At 44.6% G+C, this 23343-nt stretch overlaps 1 protein-coding gene across 1 annotated transcript in view; it reads left to right on the top strand.

Moving 5' to 3' along the window:
* The window catches only part of SLC24A3 (solute carrier family 24 member 3), a 128308-nt gene that overhangs the window by 76739 nt on the left and 28226 nt on the right, over positions 1–23343 (top strand). The window contains exons 3-6 of the mRNA XM_078596486.1: positions 7292–7368; positions 8322–8396; positions 10259–10343; positions 17676–17779. Of these exons, the coding sequence (XP_078452612.1) occupies positions 7292–7368; positions 8322–8396; positions 10259–10343; positions 17676–17779 (341 nt within the window). The remainder of the gene's footprint in view (positions 1–7291; positions 7369–8321; positions 8397–10258; positions 10344–17675; positions 17780–23343) is intronic.

The raw sequence follows: 23343 nt of genomic DNA on the forward strand, positions 1-23343 counted from the left end.
TGTGAGCTTCTTGGGGAAAAACTCTCTTGTGGAGAGGAGGCTGATATTGATGGTAGCGCACTGGCAGTAGAGATAGAGAGTCTTCCTGAACTTCCCCAAACTATGATGACTGCCTTTGAGCTTCTCACATACCTCTCACAAAATGAGATGTGTGAGCTTTACCCAAATCTTTGGGTAGCTCTCAGGATAGCCTGCACTCTGCCTGTGTCAGTTGCCTCAGCAGAGAGGAGCTTTTCCAAGCTCAAATTGATAAAAACATATTTGAGATCATCAATGGCCCAGGAAAGACTAAGTGGACTTGCAGTCATTAGTATTAATAACAAAGTTGGCCAAGCAATACCATACAATGATGTCATTAGTGACTTTGCCTCCAGAAAAGCTAGGAAGGAACGATTTTGAGGTCATTGTTGTACAGTTGACATTGTTGAACCCTTGCTGTTCTTATGTTTGCTTTCATTATTTAAGTATCTTTTTTTTTGTAACATTCTATTTTTGATTAGATTAATGTTTGTCTATTTTGGTTTTATTTAAAAGATTGCACATTTAATGCACATTTGCAAATAATTTATTTAATATGTTTTTTGTGACCGTTTGTATTCAGAAGTTTTAATAAAAGAGTGAAGTATTTTAAGTGTTGTTTTTATTTTTTATTAATACATAACCTCACTGTATTCGTTTATAATATTCGCTATAACATTATAGTGTGACATTTGTGTCAATAATCTTCTAGCACAGATGAGTCTGCGTGGTGGGAGGGGGGCCCCCAAATCAAATTCTGCTTAGGGCCCCCAAGAGGCTCGGGCCGGCACTGACCATCACGATAATACCGGTCACCCTCGCAGCAGCAACGGCGGCTTCTGGCTGGCCATCGAACAAAGACGGTCACCGTGGCGCTTTCCGATGCGCCTCTTTACGATATTAGGAATCCACTGGAGCTGTGCACTTTTAAATCATCATCTAGATTGAAAACTTATTTTGTTAGAATAGCTTTTTGTGCTTGAGTTTGTTGTCCTTCCCCCGCACCTCCGATTAGCACGGTTGGCTACGTACGGTGCGAAAGAAGTTCAACACACACGCATACACACATACGTGAGTCGTCGCGGTTATTTGAGCATACTCCAACACTTTGGTCAGTGAGGGTTGGCGAAGGTGGGGAGGATAGACGTGGGAGCATAGATGTACAAGGTCACGGTGTATTTTTTACGTGCTGACTATAACATGACCTCGGGGACCTGTGATTATAGCATGTGACTCAATTTTTGTTGTTTAGAGAGGGGGAAGCGGTAACAATTACAGAAGTTTGGAGGATAATAGGAAGTCTAATCTTTTTATTTTACCAGTTAATGATTTTCGGAAGCAATTATTGAACAGGTAGGAAACTATACTGATCATGGAATTGATTTTATTTTCCACCCATTGAACTACACTCAACATCTGTTTAACACTTTGGTGCGGAAATTATTGAAAGCCAAACGAAAACGAAGATTTTTATTTTCAAGCTAAACTATTTTTTTTATTTTACCAGGTAATCGCCACTGAGCCATATGGCTCTTTTTCAGAATTGACCTGTCCACAAATGATATCTCAACAAAGTGACTTCTCGTGTGGAAATGTATAGCAGCCAAATACTTTAAACGCACGTTTCTTAATGTGGAGGGAAAAACTAGAGGGCCCGGAGAAAAATCCACGTGTCCGCGGGGAGAACATGCACACTCCTAATATCCGGCAGTCGTCAGGGTCGGGATCAAACCCACGACCTCCTGTATACCGGGCGGGGCAGTGAACATCTCCTAGCCACCGTGGCACAACAAAAATCAACAACAAAAACCTCAAAAAACAACAACAACGCACCTGGTTCATGGTCTTATTGCCCCTTTGCCTTCAGAACGTTTCGTCAAAGGGTCATTAAAGCGATCGCCGGTGTAGTTTGCCTGCGCTACTCTGCGCGTCACCTCTATCGACGCTCTCTTGTTTACAGCCACCATTAACAGGATGCTCCCACAGGCTCGTGTAACCAAATTAAACTTAATGACTGCAGCAGCTAAATGTGACGCTGTTTACTATTTTTACTTCTCAGGGGGGGAGGGGGCAGGAATACATTATTTATTTAGGAATTAAAAATAGAATGGGGGGGGGGGAAGTGCTTAACGTACTGCATCCACAGATCTGGTGAGCTGACTTGTGAGTTTGATGCCCAGCAGTGGTTGACAAAATAGACGCGTGACATCGAACACTGGGTTCTGGGTAACCACTGTCTTATCAACTCGCCCTGACCGGTATGGTGAAGTATGTTCAAACAACGCCGCACCTCCGATTCGCACGCTTGGCTACGTACGGTGTGAAACAAGTCCATCATGCAAACATTCATCCGCCACGAGGAGCAGCCTTGTATCCAGCAGTGGTTTCACAAAGGGCTGTTGATTATAATGTTATAATTTATGTACCTACCAGTACCATGTCCACATTGTTACGTATTTTCCACTAGTTCCACTAGTTTCACACGGAAAAACGGCAGCCAAACTTACGCGTGATATCTTGCATGAAGAAAACCAATAGGAAAATTAAACCGCGTCCATAAATTAGACTTGAACCTCGGTGAAATTTCCTGGAAAAAAAAAAAATCGTAATTTTATTATGCTCCCCAATCAATTGCTTTTTTGAAAATGTACTTCGGTGCACATAAATGCTCACGAAGGGAAAAAAATGCCTCTATTCATCGCCTACAGTGCACAGCTCTTTCATCGACTACCGCCGCCAATACATCGTTACGTTCAAGCCGTTAACACAGTAGGCACATTTATCAATAAACCTGGTTGCATAACCCAACTCTACTTTAAAAAGAATCCCCATAAAACATTTTAAGTCCACCAAAAAAGTTGCAAAAACGCACGCATCTTGACGTCACGCACATCGTCATCGTCGTCGACGGCCACTGCTGGATGAAGGCCTCCCCAGCGGCTGCACGCGAGCCGATCTCGATGACTCCATCTCCACGTCAGACGTCCTCTTGGACGCTGCTCAGTAGCCCACCAACGGGCGGCGGCATCATCACCATCAACATCATCCCCCGAGCCCACGTACTTTTCCTAACAGTCAACGTTCCGTTGTAAATACTGTGGCTTATTTTCGCTCTGCGTTAGCCAATAGCGCGTTCAGTCGCCACGCTGGCGCGTAACGCCTTTTTATTCAGCAATCCTCGACGGCAGTGGAGTTGTCTTGTGGTTGTTGTTGTTGATTGACTTGCATCCCACTGGGATATTTGCACAGGGTTGGTGTACGGTGATTTTTCTGCAATATTTTGCTGTCTTTTCTTGGATTTTCTGTTTGCACATAGTCACTTTAAGATGTTTTCTTGTTCATGTTTTGTTTTTTGTTTGTTGCGGTTGCACCCGATTCAAGAGCGGAATGGCTCACAGGGCTATACCTAATAAATGAACTTTGAACTTTGAACCTCGGCGGAGGTTTTGTTGACGTTAGGAAGGCACGAGAGTTTGTTCCCCCGCGTCTGTCCGGCATGCCAGAGTTGGCAATTGGGCACGAGCAAAAGGGGCTTCACTTGGCGTGGAATCTTTTTTTTCTTGAACTCCGCCTCGGACAGCTCCAGTCAGAAAACAATGTAAGCCCTGGCACAAGTCGCACTACGCTAGCGTGCCGCTGACGTTAAAGCGACGGGACAGGCAAGCGGAGATGGGGGATTAATTAGCACGGCAGTCAATTAAATATTCTAATTTAGAATCATTTTCTCCAGAGAGGCACAGCTGTTGCTTGTTTTGTGCGTGTTGATAAAAATAAGAAATGCTATCTAAACATGAGATGCTCTTGAGAAGAAAGGGGGGGGGGATATAAAAATACAGAGTTGCGTTGGTTTGTGTTTTTATTTTAATCAATGCCGATTTAGTGTACAATCCTATTGGCATTGTGTAAATAAAAAGAGACATTTAAATATGCACAACAGTGCTCTCTATAAATATGCATACGTGATGTTACATTTTTTTTTAGATAATCTGATCCTCGCGTCGTTTAATCAAAATATCGCTCATTCTGGTCGACTAATGTTACGATTCATACTCTTAGTTCTTTCGGTAAAGTCACGTAGGTAAAAAAAAAAATCACGACGTTTCGGAGGCAACACAAGCCTCCGTCATCAGGAGTATGAATCTTTGCAGTCACGAAAGCTTCAAATCTAGAATTAATGTTACGATTCCAAAGGCCACACTGCTGTATCGGACGCAGCTTTTTCCAGCCAGGCTCCACGATTGTGGAATTCCCTTCCTCCGACCATTAGGGATTCTGAGCCAAAATTATGGCAAATCGCTTGATGATGCTGGTTGTAATTACCAGCGAAACGTCATACTCATATCGTAAATGTTGTGGGCTCACTCTCCAACACATTGGTGTGCTGAAGTAGTAACTAATTGGCAAGTTTTGTTTACGTGACAGACCTTACTAATTGGCTGTCGGATGGTGGTTGGTTAATGACACATGTATGTTAATGCGATCTAACACAAAAAAAACGTTGTGATGGATTCTGAGTATCTTGCACTCTTTGATTCGCGTCTTAAAACTAACCTGTTTTTAAGTAACTTAAGCTTTATGTAAGGCGCTTAAAAACCCTAGTTTATTAAAGTACTATTATTCAATAGCTGTTCTTTTTTTACCGATACTTATTTTAGATCTGACTGCGAGTGACGTGTGTGCAGCTGTGGATGTTTATCGAGAGCGAGAGCTCTTTGCATACATGGAGTGCCACTGTGGCGAGATGTTAACTACCTCGCCTCGTATACAGGAGGTCGTGGGTTCAATCACGATTCTGACGCCTGAATATTTGAAGGTTGCGTGTTCTCCCCGTGGTCGCGGGGATTTTTTCTCCAGGTCCTCCGGTTTTCCCCTCCATATTAAAAAAAACACACGTTTCGAGTATTTGCCTGCTATAAATTTCCACATGATATGCCACATCGTTGAGCTATCATTTGTGTCCAGGTCACTTTTGAAAAAGAGCTCAGTGGGACTTACCTGGTATAATAAAAAAAGATTACTAAGTAAAAAATTACATCAAAACAACAACTTCTAGAGAAAAAAATTCGACATATGAACATATCTATAAAGCTGCAATCTATTTGAAAGTCATCGGATTGAAAACTGAATATCTACCTTCACAAGCGACATTCAAGTTCCGGTCAATATCTATTAAAAACTAAACCTGCAAACATACTTCTCCAGGGAATGTTTCAGGAAATATCAGTTCACGCTGTCTATCCTAAGTGAGTCATCCTGGTGGGTGTTGGAAGCGCAATAGCTAAATGAACAGGATAATTCCCAACAAAGTTAATGGACAAAACCAATATTTCGTCTTTTTTCCGGTTTTATTCCAATTGTGAAATTGCTCTCAAGGCATGAGGCATCCATTCAGAGCTCTCACGGAGATCAGTGCACTAACCCCGTTCTAGAGAACGGCCAATGGAAGGAGATACTGCAGATCTACTACTGGAGATATTTTCAGAGTGACACGCCCTGCTACAGAGAAATATTTATAGCGTGACAGTTAAACCAATACAAAATATACATTCTTATTTCTGAAACTTTTATCCAAATTGAAAAAAAATATATAATAATTTATTGTTCATTCATTTTGTGACTGGACTGAGACCATCAACCCACTAGATTTGAGAACCCTTTATAAAAAGTCCCCACAACTCTAACCCAATGGGCATCATGATATATGTATGCTTTATGTACATATGTTGAACTTCAATCGCACCGTACGTAGCCAACCGTGCCAGTCGGAGGTGCGGGGAGATGAAGTATCCTTTCAGACCTTTTGCAGAGCGGTTCAAACCCTTCATGTCAAAAAACGGCCCACAGACCTTCCTCTGAGATCCCTTCTTCGAGTTGCCTCTGGTGCGCACACAGTAGAGGGCGACACTTCACACTCACTCTGCATATGAAAGTGAGGTTTGTCACGTGACAGTCAACCCTGATATGTAGTTCTTCGAGCTGGATTTTTTTTTTTTTACCAAATTAAGTGCAGTCATTGGTGGCCAGGCTGAGAACATCAACTGAGTACACTTGAGAACTCAATTTTAAGTTCACGCGGCTGCCTGGATTTTAACCCAGACTTTCAACAGCGCCTGGCCAAATGCTCTGATCCCTGAGCCATGTTTTTTTATCACGAATTTGAGCAAGGTGTTCATAATACCAGATGGAAGACTGTGTACGGCCAATAAGACACGTAAAAGTCAGCCGTGACTAATCAAGATCCAAACAACAGGCACACTAACCTTTTTAGTACGAAAGAAAATTTAATTAAAGACAATTTTAAAGCACGTCATAAAGTTGAATGTCAATAGGGCAGCCTTTTATGCTACTCCTTTCCCCAGGGCAGTTTATTCAAATAAAGTCGTCTTGATGGTGTTTTGATTTTGTTAAGAGATTTCCCTGTGATTCAACAATGCATACACATATGCTATCTTTGCTTTATGCGTGTATGGAACAAGTACAGTTAGGCGTTTGGCAGGTCCCATGGGGTGGGGCAGTGTGTTGTTACTCCCACCCTCTCCAAAGATATCTGGGGGCTCTCTGGAGATCCCTCGAGTAGATGCCCTACGGCCAGCAGCGTGCATGAGCAAGAAATTGCACGGCAGCGCCTTTACCTTTTTTGGTATAACGTTATTTGTGCAATGTTTGCAAATTTTAGGAATTCAATTTCTTTAGGAAATGTGAGCTTTTCAGAATGATTAATTGGACTTTAATAGATGCTTGGGCCATTATTTTTCTTAATTTCTGGAATTATACACTTTTAAAAAGGTACATCGCTGGTACAGTGTGAGTAATTTGTTCATAAATGATCATGCATCAAACAAATAACCTCATTCAGTATTTGTAAATTATGATTTCATGAACAGCATCAATATTCTAATAATGAAGGAATATTGCGTAATCGCTCTCTTTTGATGACGATTGTTGAGCACAGGGCCCAAAAGGCCCCAAATTCCAAGTGGCCGGCATCAAACAATACCATTGAACCTGTAGTACAGGGGTGACCCAAAGGTCTGGACACATAGGGTTACTTTTACTTCACTGACATTAAAATATTAAAATGTTGTTATCTTTCGATTGAAAGCTTTCGTGACTGCAGGGATTCATATTCTTGGTTCTTTCAGTAATGCTCATGCCAGCATTACCAAGATTCATTCATGTTTGACACCACGTGACAATGAAGCTAAGCATGTAAATGTATTGAATCACGTGTGTGACCCCCCCCCCCTCCTGTTGTTCCTTTGTGTTGTGGCAGCGATTCATGAATTCCCGACGGACATCTTCACCAACGACGAGCGGAAGCATGGAGGCTTGCTTCTTCACGTCTTCTGTGTGAGTACACAATGCGATAATTGCTTGGGGGTTCAAAAAATATTGTTGTAATTGTATTCAGTTTGCGATATCGGTGTCATGTCATGAGACAAAATGCGGTGTCCATTCGGCCCTTGTAAGAGCATGGCCCATTGGAAGCGGCTATTATGGAGCTAGTTCTGCCTTCACGTGACCTTTTCACCAACTCTGCACATTGCAGCGATGCTCGTTGAATGACACTCGAACCGATATTTAATTCTCCGAGCTGAAATGTTTTCCAAATTAAGGGCAGAACACAATTTCACGTAACATTCGTGTTTGTTCGTGTGTTCTGTCATCGGTGACCTTCCTGAGGTTTATTCCTAGGCAGCTGCCTGGATGCGAACCTATTTATTTCTGGTACCAGATTATTGCTCTGACCTCTGAGCCACCCATCCACCTCATATGTGGGTTCATTTTATTTTTACTCTGTCAATATTTAAGGCGCTGACTCTGTCCCCTTTGCAATAAAAGAATCAAACAAGTTAATTAAAGGTGGCAATATGCCGCGCAATACGGTAGTGCGACATACCGCTCAAATGAGTTTGAGGTAACTACGGCAGTTAAAATGAAATGAACCTCACTTCAATTTAATTTCATCCCAGTCAACTTCAGATAAAAAGGCATTTAGGTAATATCCTTGTCTGTGAAGAACATAAAACGTTCCCAAGATTCATTTAATCTCGTCAGAAGCGGCTAATGAGTTGTTTGAGCGCTTATCTTTGTTTTATTGCCTGAAAGTTTACAACGCCAATATCGAAATGAGCGCTGTAAAAAAAAATCCAAGTGTATTCAAAGTCATGATCAAGCTTATGAAACGCAGGCACAGCAGCGGTGTAACGGTGACCTCACCTCAATACTGAAACTCTAATGAATCATATTCGTCACCGTGATCTTTTCCCGGTGTATTCTCTATCCGTGCCTCCTTCCCGCAGACGATGTACATGTTTTACGCGCTGGCCTTGGTGTGCGACGACTTCTTCGTCCCATCGCTGGAAAAAATCTCCGAGGTACTGCCGCGAACGTTATGCTGGTTACGTCGCGTACGGAGCGGTGGTGCAGTGGTTAGAGCAGTGCTCTTCATCGCGAGGCCACTGGAGGCACCTGACGTGCGGCCCCCGACAATACACAAAATGTGAAATCAGTGAAAAGCACTGGGCTAGAGGCGTGGCCTGAGCTTGATTCGGCGGCCACGGCCGATATCGGCGGCTAAAGACGTCTCAAGTTGGATCTGGGGACACCCTTTTCCGTCACAAGCCGACGGTAAAACAGCATGGTGAAGCTCATATTCTTGGTTCTTTCGGTAAAGTCACTTAGATATAAAACAAAATTTTTAAAAATAATGAAAAATCTAAATAAGAAATTGAAAATAATAAAAGCAAAAAACCACAATAAAAAATGATTTTTTTTAAATACATTGAAAATAATAAAAGGAAAAAAACCCACGACGTTTGGATCGCAACACAAGCGGTCTTCATCAGGCGGTGAAGCTTCTTCAAGCAACGCCCATGTCCAATACGGCGCGAGGAACCCCCCTCATCTAGAAGTTGATTGACAGTGGGGGGGGGGGGGGGCGCCGGTCGGGGAGGGGTGGGTGGGTGGAGGAGTGGTGGCATAGTGGTTAGCACACCGTTACAAACCCTACAACCTGAGTGCGATTCCGGACCACAGCTCACATCAGTGGTGACTATTTTGCGGCGTTTGACCATCAGCACTGGGGAAACAAAGGTGGCTCAGCGTGGTGCTGACCAAACCACGCCTTGTGTGCTTTGCCGGGGTTCATAGGTGCTTTGCTAACAGCCCTCGCCCCAATATTCTATAGAGTTGTATTGTGATGAGTATTAATGCTAGAAAATGCATATTCTGATTCTGTCGTGTGCCTTTTCGAAGTTAGTTTCGCCTAAGATGAATCGCTGTTGAGGTTTATAGACATAAAAGGCGATAGAAGCTGGTTATTCCACCCCATCAGCCTTGATAAGTGCTCGCTATGTAATTGTGTTCTTGCAGTAATTATAAATACATGTAATATATGGTTCACGTGGTTATTACTATTTACTTCAAATTTACAGCATGCAATAAATGTCCAGCGATATAATCCGATAACAAACAAAGCCAAAAATCAATGCGCGTCATGTGATCACGTAAATCAGAAATCCAATCATCGGAAATCGTCATCACAGCTGTTGTCTGTTGAAGACACGTGTTCTTACAAATCGCAGGCCTGAACAACATGTTGATGCACATGGGAGTAATTCAAAACGATGATTAAGATCTAGTGACTACATCATCATCCTCATTCCCAGCCATGATCTATCAAATGCTGGATGAAGATCTCCCCAAAAACCAACTGAGGGGAAAAAAAATGTGTGACCATATTTCTACACACGCCGGTCAGTGGCGATTGTCCAAGATACGCACCTCTCACGAGGCTTACTGCACGTGTACAGTGGCAAATATTGCAGACATAAACGGGCTAAAATGCGAAAACTCACAGCATGGTTTACATTTTTTTTTACTCTGTGATTATTTCTTTCGGGTTGTTTGGTGCGATGTCCGATGTTTTCCCTCCACCGTGCTGGGAGGTCCTTCATGGACATTCTTCGGGAACTGAAGAAGCTCCCTGCAGGTGGAGCGAAACGTCAGACATCATGCAGAGTGTTACAGCACAACCGCGAATACCTGCGTAATGCATTTCGTGGTCATTTGTTCCCGTATATACGTGTAGGTAAAAACAAAATGACGAGTTGAGAAGATTTGCCTGTCACCTTGTCTGTGTTTTTCCACAACGAAACGCCGCACGAGATACTGCCGTGCCTCAACACGTGTGTGCGTGTGTTTCTCCCGCGTGTCTCCTCCCGCGTGTCCATCGCAGCGCCTGCAGCTCAGCGAGGATGTGGCTGGAGCCACCTTCATGGCGGCAGGCAGCTCGGCTCCAGAGCTGTTCACGTCCGTCATCGGTAAAGTGTCTCCTCCTCCGCTCGGGTCGTTCCATTTCTTCACGTAATATAACGTGCGACACTGAGAGAGGGCATGGGATTTAGGTTTTTAGGTTAATGTTTGATTTTGGCACGGGTAAAACCCATTGGGCGATATATGCTCATTTTCGACACGGACACTTGGTTACATTCTAGAAACCTGGTAACAGTGACAGCAACAACAAAAAACGCGAACAAAACAATTCAATAACGACTGAACGCATGGTCACGTTCCGAATTGCAAGGTCGTCCATCAACACGGTACCAGCAGCACAACGCATCACATTTTACAAACAAAAGTATCAATTAACGTCTGCAAAAGAGAGCGACCAATTGCACGTACACTTAAAAGAAAATCTGAGATCCAAAAAATGATTTAAGTTCGGACAAGGATGATAAGCTTTTTATGCGAAAATCATTTTTCGCTCGGTTTTCCCAGAGATAAGGGCCCGTTACACGGAAGGAATTTAAACCAAGTTTGGGTTTTCGCATGGCGACCAATCGCTGAACCCGTGGCAGATGGACGCAATCGCCAACCCGTGGCAGACGGATGCAATTGATGAAACCGTGGCTGATGGACGCAATCGGTGAACCCGTGGCAGATGGATTCAATCGGTAAACTCGTGGCAGATGGATTCAACCGGTGAACCCGTGGCAAACAGACACGAACCCCTGGCAGACGGACGCAATCGGTGAGCACCGTGTCCCTCTATTGCCCCAGTCCACCGCATATTCTTGGAGTAATTTTTTTCACCAAAAATAATTTTTTAACCAAACATTCAAGAAGAGTCGTAACAAATATTAACAGTTGCTGAATAGTTCCACCTTGAAATACCAAAGGAGCATTATGTTCCACCTTTCGTTAGCAGGGTCGGTGTTTGTTTAAATGGGAGGTGACGGGGTTAAGAAGGGTAGAATTTTTTTTAAAATCCACTTTTGACCCATTGCAGTTGAACGGTTTGAAATAAATATGTAAATTAATCCAGACTGACACAAAATCCTTTGCGAAGTACAGTGAAAATTGCACGCTTGTAACAAATATTGCTCGCCGCTCTGCCCAGGAAAGGAAAAAAATTATAATACATGTATCTGGGTTCCCGTGAAATGCGGAATTAAATGTGTGGTCCCCATAGCAGAATGACCCATGTTTAATGAGAAGCCGTGTAAACTTTAATGTAATTGCACCAGATTGATACCATCAGCCGCAATTTATATGTTTAGGAATATAATTTAATTTTGACATTTACTTTTGTGTTTGCATAATATTTATCTGCTATAGCTTTGCGTTGAACCAAACGTAATGCATTTTTGAAGGTCATTGAAGTCAGTTTTTTTGTCCTTTAATATTACGGTATATCCTTTATGTATCCAAACGTAGAAAAAAAACGACTTACCTTTTAAGGAATTTTCGTACAATACATACAATAATTGAAATACTACCAGCAGCCCGTCCCTACAACACCTGGCAAGCCCCAGTGGTGACGTATCCAAGCACTAACTTGGCTCGAAATCTGCTTCGCTTCTGACATCTGACAATATCCAAGCGCATTTAGGGTGTCTTTACAAAAGCACATTCCGTGGGTAATTTTTAAGCATCGATTTGTTCCATGATTCCAGGAAATTTAATGGATTATAAAGATGTGATCAAAAGAAGGCACAATTCCCGATTTCCAAACACGGAGACCTAACATGGACAGATAACTCACAATACCGTGCGCAATGCACTCCCTTTATGCGTATCGAGTAAATGAAGGATGAGTGACATTTTCTGGACACGGAATATTTATTTTGAGAATGGAACGAAATGGAAGAATCCCAACCAGGATTTAGGAATTTAGTTTTTTTTTACTACGAATCCGATTCTGTGCGCCGAATCGCCATAATCCGATGCCAAATCCGCACGGCCGGTGCCTACTCCCGGCCGCATTTGCAACGCTGACAAATAATGGCGCATTGTAATTCGTTTTTATTTATTGAGCGCTGTACTTCAAGCTCAAGTAACGAAGGGTTGAATTTAATTCAAGATTTGGTTTCAGATTGGGGAAGTTCAGCTCATGGTTGCGATTTGTCTTGGCTCTGATGGATCCCTCCCATTCCGCTTACCACTTTATAGGTTAATGTAGCGACACTATTACATATCTAAACATTGTATCAATAACGTAATATAATATTGTACGGCTATTTTTGGGTTCTCCACGCGTGCATTTTTCCGTGGCACGGTATGCGTGTGCATACTGTGCGTGTAACGTGTACAATGGGACGTGTGCACACTTTGTTACGCGGGTAATTTTGCCCTTTGTTCAAACCGCACTGACCGCGTCGTTTGAAAAAAGAAAATATCCAGTGCAAAACACGCCGGTAAGTTAGCGCATGCTGCTGCTGGCTAATCCCAGTTCAAATGGTAAAGATTCTACTGCTGAGCAGCGCAGTGGGCGGGCGTGGGGATGCGTGGGGAAACAACGAAAGGGAAACCGCGAGAACGCGTTTTGGGAAAATTTGTCTCAATAAATAAATAAATAACGCCTCAGGTCAAGGTCTGTCCCGTCGTCTCGACTCCGGTGGTGCACCACCGCGCTGCGCGCAAGCCGGCTACGCCGTCAGTGCTTTGTAGGGCTGAACGATGAATCGATTTCAAATGGAAATCGCAATTTGAAACAATGCGATTAGCAAATCGCAAAGGCTGCGATTTTTTGCGATTTGAAAAGTCATGTTACTTTATTATTGGAATTGTTTTCTTTTGTATTAGTATAACTTTACTTATTTAACTTAACCATTGTTCTATGTTTGATTGTTCTACTACTCTGATAGTGCACTGTTTTTGAGTTGTACGTCTTTTGGCGTCATCTGGTCCAACACGAATGGAGACTAGGCTCTAAGGAAAGCTGTCTCGGGTGTAGACCAATCAACTTCAAGGACAGTGCATAATCATTACCATTATCAGAGTTGTTTCTTTTTGTTTGCATTTTGACTGCTTGTGTTGCGGTTATTGCAAACATGATGCCTTGTATAAAGATGTCAGTTTTGTACCAGTTTAAAGGGTGAAAACCTACTACTACTGTTCTATTTCATTTAAAACATTTTAATAAATATATGTTGGAAGCAATTCATATCTTTTAAGTTCTAATCCTGGTATTAGAATATATAGAGCAGTTCATATTTTGATGGTATCATGTGGTAACGCTCCATCACATGCTTACAATCTATTACACAGTGAATATTGAACTGAAGCTTGACTTCGCAATATCTCGTCAGAAAAAATCGCAATTAGATATTTTCCCCAAATCGTTCAGCCCTTAGTGCTTCATTGCGAGTGCTCTGCATGGACGGTTACCATAGCAGCACCCTGCCAACACCCCCTCGCTGCTGCCTCGAGGCGCGCGCGCGAGAGAGAGCAACTCTACGGGGTTTGTGTGTTTTTATTTCATTTTTTTTCTCCCGCCGCGTTTCCCTGTCCGAGAGGGTTGCCACCCGTCCTGGTTTTCCCAGGATCCTCTTTTTTTTAAAATCCTTTATTTTAAGTTCACTTGCTTGCTTGCTTGCGCGCTTACGACCGTGCAAATCTTTCGGTCGTTTTTTAACCCACTTCCCGTGATCCAATCGAGCTGACATCTTGCACACAGACTCGTTGTGCGTGACAATTTATTTTCGTGAGAAAAAATTTCCAAATTTTTCACTTTTTAGGAGAAAAAAAATGTCATATTTAATTTAAAATACCAATGTGATAAAAATGAAACTCTTACTCAAGAAAAACAGAAATGAATAATAAAATAAAACCGATGCCACGCATATAAAGGATTTATAGTGAAAAACTTTGTTTTTACGGGTTAATTTTTTTATTTCAGTTTTTTTTCTCCTGTCGCGTTTCCCGGTCCGAGAGGGTTGCCACCCGTCCTGGTTTTCCCAGGATCCTCTTTTTGTTGTTGTTCAAGTTCAGCACGTTCGACGATGACGCGGCCCTATAAAAGGGAATAAATAAATATAAAGTCGGCAGTGTTTCGGGCAATGGCTCTTCTTAATAGAATTCTGATCTACAATTGTCACCTGTTATTTATTGGGTTTTCTGTCAGGGCAGTGGAATTGATTAACGTGTTTTTCGTCATTTGTTGTTATTTCTGCCTATACCTCACTAGCACCGAAGCATTGTTTAAAAAAGATAAATAAAAACATTCCCTTTCTCTTTTTGAGGCGGCTGCTCCTGCTGTCCCGGGAACCTGCAAGTCTTCCAGGGACTCATCTTCTTGGTTCTTTCGGTAAAGTCACGTAGAAGGAAAATAATAAAATAATAAACATAAAACATAATAAAATAATTCTCACGACGTTTCGGCCACAACGCAGACCTGTTCTCCACCTGAAGACGGCTGCTTGTGTTGTGGCCGGGACGTCGTGAGAATTATTTTATTATGTTTTATTTTTATTATTTTATTATTTTCCTTCTACGTGACTTTACCGAAAGAACCAAGAAGACGCGGGAAATTACTTTATTCGACTTCTTCGTATTCCAGTTCGTCGCACTTCACAAATGTGACCATATTTGCCTCTTAATGGCGAAGCCGTGCGCCTAAATTATACACGGGCATCCTTGTTCACCTCGATGAACATGTTCTACTGTTTCTCGCAAAGTGGTTACCCGCTCAAATGAGCACTGCGGTGATGCTCATCTACTTCTTCACAGGCCTTGATCCAGTGGTAGCATTTCCACATTCCTATGGCGGGGGCGGGTCTGGCCAGAGCACGAGAGCGGTCTTGATATCCCCGCAAAGCGCGACTCATTTGATCAACCCCAGGTGGATGATGGGCTGAGTTAACCCCCCCCCACCTCCCACCAGCCAGAATTTGAACTCGAAACCTTCTGCTCTACCGCCTCAGACAACCTCACTGGATAGTTGCACTTAGATGTAATATCCAAAGTGTGCATTTTTGTGGTATGCATTAGAATGGAAAATCATGCCATGGAACTAATGTAGCGTCTGGATTCACTGTTCACGGAATGCAAGTGTAACGTTGAAGCCTTCCTGGGCTGACCATATTTTGTGCTGGCGTTATGTAATTCCTTGCTGTTGACATTACAGCTTTTTTTTATTCTTGCTTTGTCTGCTAAATACGGACCATTTGAGGGAGACCAAAAGGAAGGCTGGTGGATGCGAAAACACAGGAATTGTAGATGTGGTTGTAAAATAGTCGTATTAATAATGTCCTGTATTTAGGAAAGCATCACTCAAGTCTTAATAATGTTTTTTGTCTGCACTGGAGTCATGCATTGGGATATTTAACCACTTCCATGAATTCATGGTGAAGCTTCACGTCGAGAGAAAGTGGAGTGCGCAGAGAGAAACCCCCCAATGGCATTTGAGGGTGGTAACACTCAGAACTCCGCACGGATAGATTCAAGGCTACATTTCTGCCCAAGCATGCGACAGTTCCCCAAACAAATACTAAACCCCGCGTCGGGGTGGATGGCACTCGGCACTGCCAGCTCCTGGCCACCTCACCTCTCCTTGACTACAACACCTGGCAATCTCTAGCAGCTATCCATCCAAGTGCCCGCCAGGCTAAAGTGCTGCTTAGCTTGCAGGGTCGTGTGCATTTCAGAAGACAAGTAGGCTTTGGGACTGTCATTCCGTGTGCCACGTGAACTGTACCGGTAATTTGCTGACACTGATACAGACAGGATGAACCATTATTGTCATTGGCAGCCTCTTCTGGCATGTGGTTGTCGAGTAAATATTACATTGAATATCATCGCATTCTCACTAAATACGCTGCCGTGTATTTACGGTAGTGGTGGCATACCTTATTGCTTATTGCATTTAACTCTATACGTTAGGAACACATGGGGCAAAATGTGCAGGGTGCCCAATTCGTTGAGGGTAAAGATAGAGAAAGGTAAAGGTGCAGCCCTGCATTTGCTTCCTCACGCCCCCTGCTGGCGTGAGGGCCTCCATTAGAGGTCACCTCTAGAGAGTTCCCTCTCCAGAGGGCATTGGCCCATCTCCTCAACACAGGGCAGAAGGTCTGCGGAAGGGGTGAGAGTAGTCACACGCAATTACTCACCGATCAAATACACCTGTAATGTACCCATCACAAATGTAATTAGACAGCAGTTTAACCGTACGATTGAAGCGCTGGAATGCAACTTCTCAATGTATATTTACATTTTTATTTTTAAATGAGTGGTAGAGAAAAACGCCTGTCGCTCTCCGTAAGCTCGATACGATGCGTACGTATGTACGTACAAACAAATAAGTTCATCGTACGTACGTACGATGAACTTATTTCGCACCGTGCTCAGCCAACCACACTATACGGAGGTGCGGCAGAAGGGACAACAAACTACGCACAAGAAAGCAGCTCTAAAGAAATTAGTTTTCAGTTCAAGTGCATAGCGCCAAGAGCTTCCTTATATCGGAAGGAAGAGCGTTCCAGACAGCCGCAGAAGCATGTGCGATGCGGTGACGTGAGTTGTCAACGCCATCGCAGCCACGTGGACGTTTAGAAGGAGACTGATGCAAGCACGATACAAAAAAACCTTCATTCCACCACGTGCTTGAGACGCTGCCGGGGAGTGACGGTTGGCACACCGGATGTGCAATCCACAGGTCGCCAATTCGATCTCGCGGCGCGGCGGTTGAAACAACGGTGACAAGTTTCTTCAATCCGCCCACTGCCTCTATCCACCCGGCAGTAGAAAAGAGTGCCATCAAAGTGAGTGAATTGGCAGCTCTTATGTGATGGGGTAAGGTGTAGGTAATCCCCCCCCCCCCTCGCTCCCTCTTTCAAGACATCTGGCCAGCATGGGATTAGGCCAATTACCCTCGAGAGATGCTCTCTAAAGCTCCCACGAGTGGAGAGCCTTCAAACAAGCAATTGCAGGGCTGTACCTTATTTAACCTTTATCGCCAAGGTGTTTGAGTTTGCACGAATGCATCGACATAGCTGCAACCGCTGTCTCGCGATAGATCCATCACGACTGACGGTACCTTCGAGGCCTCGTTGTACGTGGAACTTGTGTAGGTGTGTGTCAGTGTGTGTGTGTGTCTGGTGCTGTAGCATTGCGGTTATCGCTACGCTGCGCAACGAACCCGGCGACCCGAGTGCGATTCCCGCTCACGGCCAACACCAGTGACGATTATCTGCACCGGCCACGGGCGGTGTGTGAACATCGCCACTGGGGAGACAAAGACGGCCGTGCGCGGTGCTGGCCACCCACCCCCTCGTGTGCCGTGCCGGCCTTCACAGGTGTTCGCTTACGGCACTTGGCCCTACAGCCTATTAAGGCTACACGGGGGACCTTTGTCTTTGCGATCTGGTGCGAAGGTGTGTTCGTCACCAAGGGCGACGTGGGCGTCGGGACGATCGTTGGCTCGGCGGTTTTCAACATCCTCTGCATCATCGGGGTGTGCGGCCTCTTCGCCGGTCAGGTGAGCAGAGAGACGCGGTGAGGGTCGAGGTGGAGCCAGCCAGCCTCTTCGGTTGTGTCACGGTTACTGAGCATGGGGCCCAAAGTCCTCAATAACGCCAAGCGGCAACAACCAGCGCTGTCGATGGCTTAATCGATGGGAGTTGATATGGTTTTTTTTCTTTCTCAATTGAGCAATGATCAGGTTATAAGGACATTGGAGGGGGGGGGGGGGTCAAAGTGGAGGGGTGCGAGGGAAGAAGTGTAAACTGAGGTGTGGTGACTTGCAGCGTGGTGAGCGAACGTGATGCGGAGGAGATGAAACAGTCTGGTAGACACGGTCCCTCAACGTGGTTTGCAGGAGTCAGTGATTGAAGTTTGCGGGCTATTTTGTCTTCACTTTGCTCATACCAACTATTCAGTGGGCATTAACAAAGGCAACGCGAGGTGGCCGGGTGGCTCCGAGCACTGAGCTGGTTTCGCTGAGATCTTGGGTGTGAATCTCGGGTTTTAGCCACCATCGATTAAAACGAGGTTCGAAAGCGTGAGGATTTGACGGTCTCAGCCCAGTCGCCGATGCCTGTGCACGCGAAAAACCGCATTGAGTCATCTTCTTGGTTCTTTCGGTAAAGTCACGTAGAAGGGAAGTAATAACATTATAAAAATAAAACATAATAAAATAATTCTCACGACGTTTCGGCCACAACACAAGCAGCCGTCCTCAGGTGAAGACCCAACAGACCTGGTCTGTTGGGTCTTCCCTTCTACGTGACTTTACCGAAAGAACCAAGAAGATGAATCCCTGCAGTCACGAAAGCTTGAAATCGAAACTTAACCGCGCCGAGCTTTGTGACCGACTTCATTTGGCTACAATTCCAGCAATGAGAATGAAACATTTCGGAGTGACTGCCGGGTGATGGAAACCTCCGTGGCAGGGTGCGTGAGAGAGTAGAGCAAGCGCCCCTCGTGTGACTAAGGGGCCGTCCATAAATGACGTCACGCACCTAGGGGGGGGGGGGATCAGACATTTGTGACGATGTGTGACGATGGGGGGGGGGGGGTGTGAGAAATGTGATGTCACATCAAAATGCGCAACTTTAAATAAATACTAGCAGTAGTACCTGGCGTTGCCCGGGTGAAAAATATATTTCTTAATAACCTTACATATATACACACCCTCAGCACTCACCACTCACCCTCACCATTCACCCTCACCACTCTCCCTCACCACTCTCCCTCACCACTCATCCTCACCAATCACACCCTCACCAATCACCACTCACCCTCAACACTCACCCTCACCACTCACCACTCACCCTCACCATTCACCCTCACCACTCTCCCTCACCACTCATCCTCACCAATCACACCCTCACCACTCTCCCTCACCACTCTCCCTCACCACTCATCCTCACCAATCACACCCTCACCAATCACCACTCACCACTCACCCTCAACACTCACCCTCACCACTCACCCTCACCATTCACCCTCACCACTCTCCCTCACCACTCTCCCTCACCACTCATCCTCACCAATCACACCCTCACCAATCACCACTCACCACTCACCCTCAACACTCACCCTCACCACTCACCCTCACCATTCACCCTCACCACTCTCCCTCACCACTCTCCCTCACCACTCATCCTCACCAATCACACCCTCACCAATCACCACTCACCACTCACCCTCAACACTGACCCTCACCCTCACCACTCACCCTCACCACTCAACCTCCCCTCATCACTCACTAATCACCACTCACAATCGCCACTCACACCGCCCTCACCATTATATTTTTGCCCCAGTCAACGCCGGATATTTCCCATTCGTAGCAGTTTATATCAACTCTATAACCAACTTATATTAAACAGGAAGCGCGATCCTAAAGTAATTTACAACCTTCGATTAGTCCTTTGTGCGATTCAAAGAATCGATTCCTGGCATGTTGGGGGTTTACATTTTGAATGATAGAGTTTCATTTTCATTGTCATTTTATTTTTTTTTTCAGGAGTTTTTAATTACATTTTTGCCCTGGTCAACGCCGGATATTTCCCGTTCATAGCAGTTTATATGGACTTTAACCAACTTATAGTAAACGGGATTCGTCCGAATCTAAAGGAATCTACAACCTTCGATTCCTTTACGCGATTCAGAGAATCGATTCTTGGCGCGTCGGGTTTAAAAGTAATTACACAGTTGTTTTTTCATTGGTATGTAATGTTTGAAAGTTTTCATAAGATTTTAAATGTATTTTCCCCCTGGGCAACGCTGGGTATATCGAGTTTATACCACAAAGTCGTCGCTTGACACGGGTGGGGTGTCGAGGCCTAGTACCGTGCAGAGCCTCCGGCCTCGCCTAGATTGCCCACCTGGCTGAGGCTGGGTACCGGGGCCGTGACCCCCCCCCCCCCCGCGCTACAATAATACTGTGTAATCGCTATAATTTTATTATCTACCGACCCTATAATAGTAATTGCACACATTGTGGTGGGGGGGGAGTGAAGAGGACGTGAAACTTTGATGAATTTACCTCAGAGTCGCGTGGTGGGTGTCGAGGCCTAGTACCGTGCAGAGCCTCCGGCCTCGCCTAAATTGCCCACCCGGCTGAGGCTGGGTACGGGTGTCGTTCCCCCCCCCCCCGCGCTACAATAATACTGTGTAATCGCTATAATTTTATTATCTATCGACCCTATAATAGTAATTGCACACATTGGGGTGGGAGGGGAGTGAAGAGGACGTGAAACTTTGATGAATTTACCTCAGAGTCGCGTGTTAATGCGTGCGCATATTTTTAACGTGAATTAAAAATGGTGTCCACCCCGCAGCGAATGCGTCGCTACCCGTTGCCAGGGGCAACCGCCGTCCAATGAAACTGCTTATGGTCCGGCGACACAGAGACACACACACAGACAGACAGATTTGCGATTTTATATATATAGATAGGCAACACGTTCCACTTAATTAAATAGACTTTTTGATAAATATTTTCTCCTACAACATCAAAGTGCAGCGCCACGTTAAATACGCACTACAATGACAATAGTTTATTGCGATTTAAAGCATGTTTTTTTTTGGGGGGGGGGGGGGGCAGAGCTTTGTGACGTCATATTTGCGGGGGGGGTCTGACTTTTTGTGACGCTGTGCGACGATGGGGGGGGGGTCAAAAATCAAAAATCTTCCAAAATCGCGTGACGTCATTTATGGACGGCCCCTAAGAGGTCTCACGATGGAATCTCAGAAGTCCTTCCGTGATATTTCCTGCCGTGGACTGTCCTCTCACAGCGATGCCCTCCTCTGTGAGAGTTCAGAGTAGGGATACGCTGTTTTTGTTTTTCGATTTAAAGCTTCCGTGACTGCAGGGATTCATCTTCTTGGTTCTTTCGGTAAAGTCACGTAGAAGGGAATTAATAAAATAATAAAAATAAAACATGTTTTTTTTTAAAATAATAAAATAAAACATAATGTTTTATGTTTTATTTTTATTATTGTATTACTTCCCTTCTACGAGACTTTACCGAAATAACCAAGAAGATGTTTTCGTTTTGTTTTACGACACAGCGCCAAGAGTGCAATTGTAACAATATTGGGGAGAGGAAAGACGAAAGAAATGATCATCAATCTTCATAATCCTTAAAAACCTGTACAGATCTGCGCTGACAGCAACGTCATGATGAAAGGTTTCATCGATTAATATTTACTTTCCTCTCGCCAAAGGGGGTCTGCATCGAGCTTCAAGATCACGCCAGATGCAGCTACTTCACGTCTCAATTTCAAAAGCCATCACGAATCTCACAACGCTCCCGTGAGGCTAAATAACAGACGCATTGACGTAACCCTTGAACCTCCCGGACGTGAGTGGTGCATTCTGCGTAGGCAGTCCATTGTTAGGGGTGTACATGGATGTGAGTCGGTTCAGGTTCAAGGAGGAAAGAGGGTTGAGAGGCTGGGGTGGGGGTGGGGATTGTATAGGGTTGTCACCTCTTCCCAAGACCAAACCCGGACGTGATTCAGCCTAGGTCTTTTATACTTGCTATAGAGCGTAATAATGTTCGACACAATAACACCGGGACTAGATTTCGGCACAAATCAATTCCTGCTGCCACTCGAATGCAAATACCAATTCCCAGATTGTTCGGGTCAAACCCGGGACCAGTGGAGAACCTATGAAAGTGGAACAGGAGTAGAACATGATCCTGGCTTTACACAGCCTCGTGCACGTGGAGATAGGTGAAAGATGTGAAGCAGATTACATCAACGGGAGATTTTTGAAGAGCAAGATCGTCCGCAGGAAGGGTGCACCGTCGGATCGAGTCGGATACCCTCTGGCACATCCGATTTGTCAATTCAGGAGACCGGCTGAACATTGCTACAATCAAAATTTATTGTAATAAAAACATTATTATTAAATGTGATCTGGCCCATGTAAATGTATTACAAAAAGCACCTCGAACCTTTTGTAAATATCATCATCATCATAATTTCCGACATTAATCTTGATTGTAAATCCATGTGAGTGGCATTGTGGTACAATAGTGACCAACTCAAAATCACAGTGTGCAGAAGTTCAAATCCTGGTCAGGTAACGCCGAGACCATTCACCTTGTCAAGTTTGATCAAGTAAAGTACAACCTTGCGGGAAATCAATCGCGGTTGTCCTGTGGAGTGACTAGTCCACGTCAGACGGAGGTGAAATTTCCACTTCAGGCTGAGGGACACCCATATCCATAACGTGACCTTGTGCAAAGCGGTGGGGTGGGGGGGCATACAAAACTTAAGGTGGGGGCGGGGGGGGCAGGGGGGCGGAGGGTTTGGGAGGGGGGAAGGGGGCTCTTTTCTATCGTGCATTCTGCTCGGTATGTGCATGAGGAAAGGATTTTGCGCGCATCGCTTGACCCGCCACTCATTGTTTCTCCGGCACCCTCCAACCACCGCAGACGGCGTGCGTGGAGGAACTGTAATTTGCTAAAAGAGTTTCACAAATCCGAACCTCTTCACATATCCGCCGTCGCCTCAATTGCTCAAGCCGACCGGGTGATACGCGACGTCGTGCCGTGTGTGGCTTTTGGGCGCGATCACTGTTGCCCAATTTCTAACCCCCGTGTGGCGGAATTGTGCGAAATGCTTCGAATCGATTTCTACGTGGCTTGGACCCCGTGTTGGCTGGTCACTGTGGTAACGTCGGCTCTCATGGTTTTGCTGTCATCTGAAAATGTATGGACTCTTGGCCGAGTGGGAGTTTGTGATTGCACTTCAAAGTGCGCTCTTTAATCGACTAACTTTTTACGGCGATTGTTTCGTTACTACCGTTACTGTTCTTGCAAAAATGAAAACAAAAAAGCGAAGGCTTTGCAGTCTGGAGAGGAATAATACTTTTGAAACATCAAACTGAGATGAATTAGTGTGTAATTTGGAGATTATTTTACGTCAAAATTCCATTTTGTGTCTCCATTGGATGCACAGCTGGATCCTTACAGTCATAAGCATTTTTTTAAGTGCAGAATTAAATTCTGCAGATCACGATGGTAAATATTGACTGCCCATATATCACAGTAGTTGTGTAAAATAAATCTGCTGAGGTGT

This window comes from Lampetra planeri, chromosome 7 (assembly GCF_965212315.1).
Source record: "Lampetra planeri chromosome 7, kcLamPlan1.2.h2, whole genome shotgun sequence".
Classification (NCBI taxonomy): Eukaryota; Metazoa; Chordata; class Hyperoartia; order Petromyzontiformes; family Petromyzontidae; genus Lampetra; species Lampetra planeri.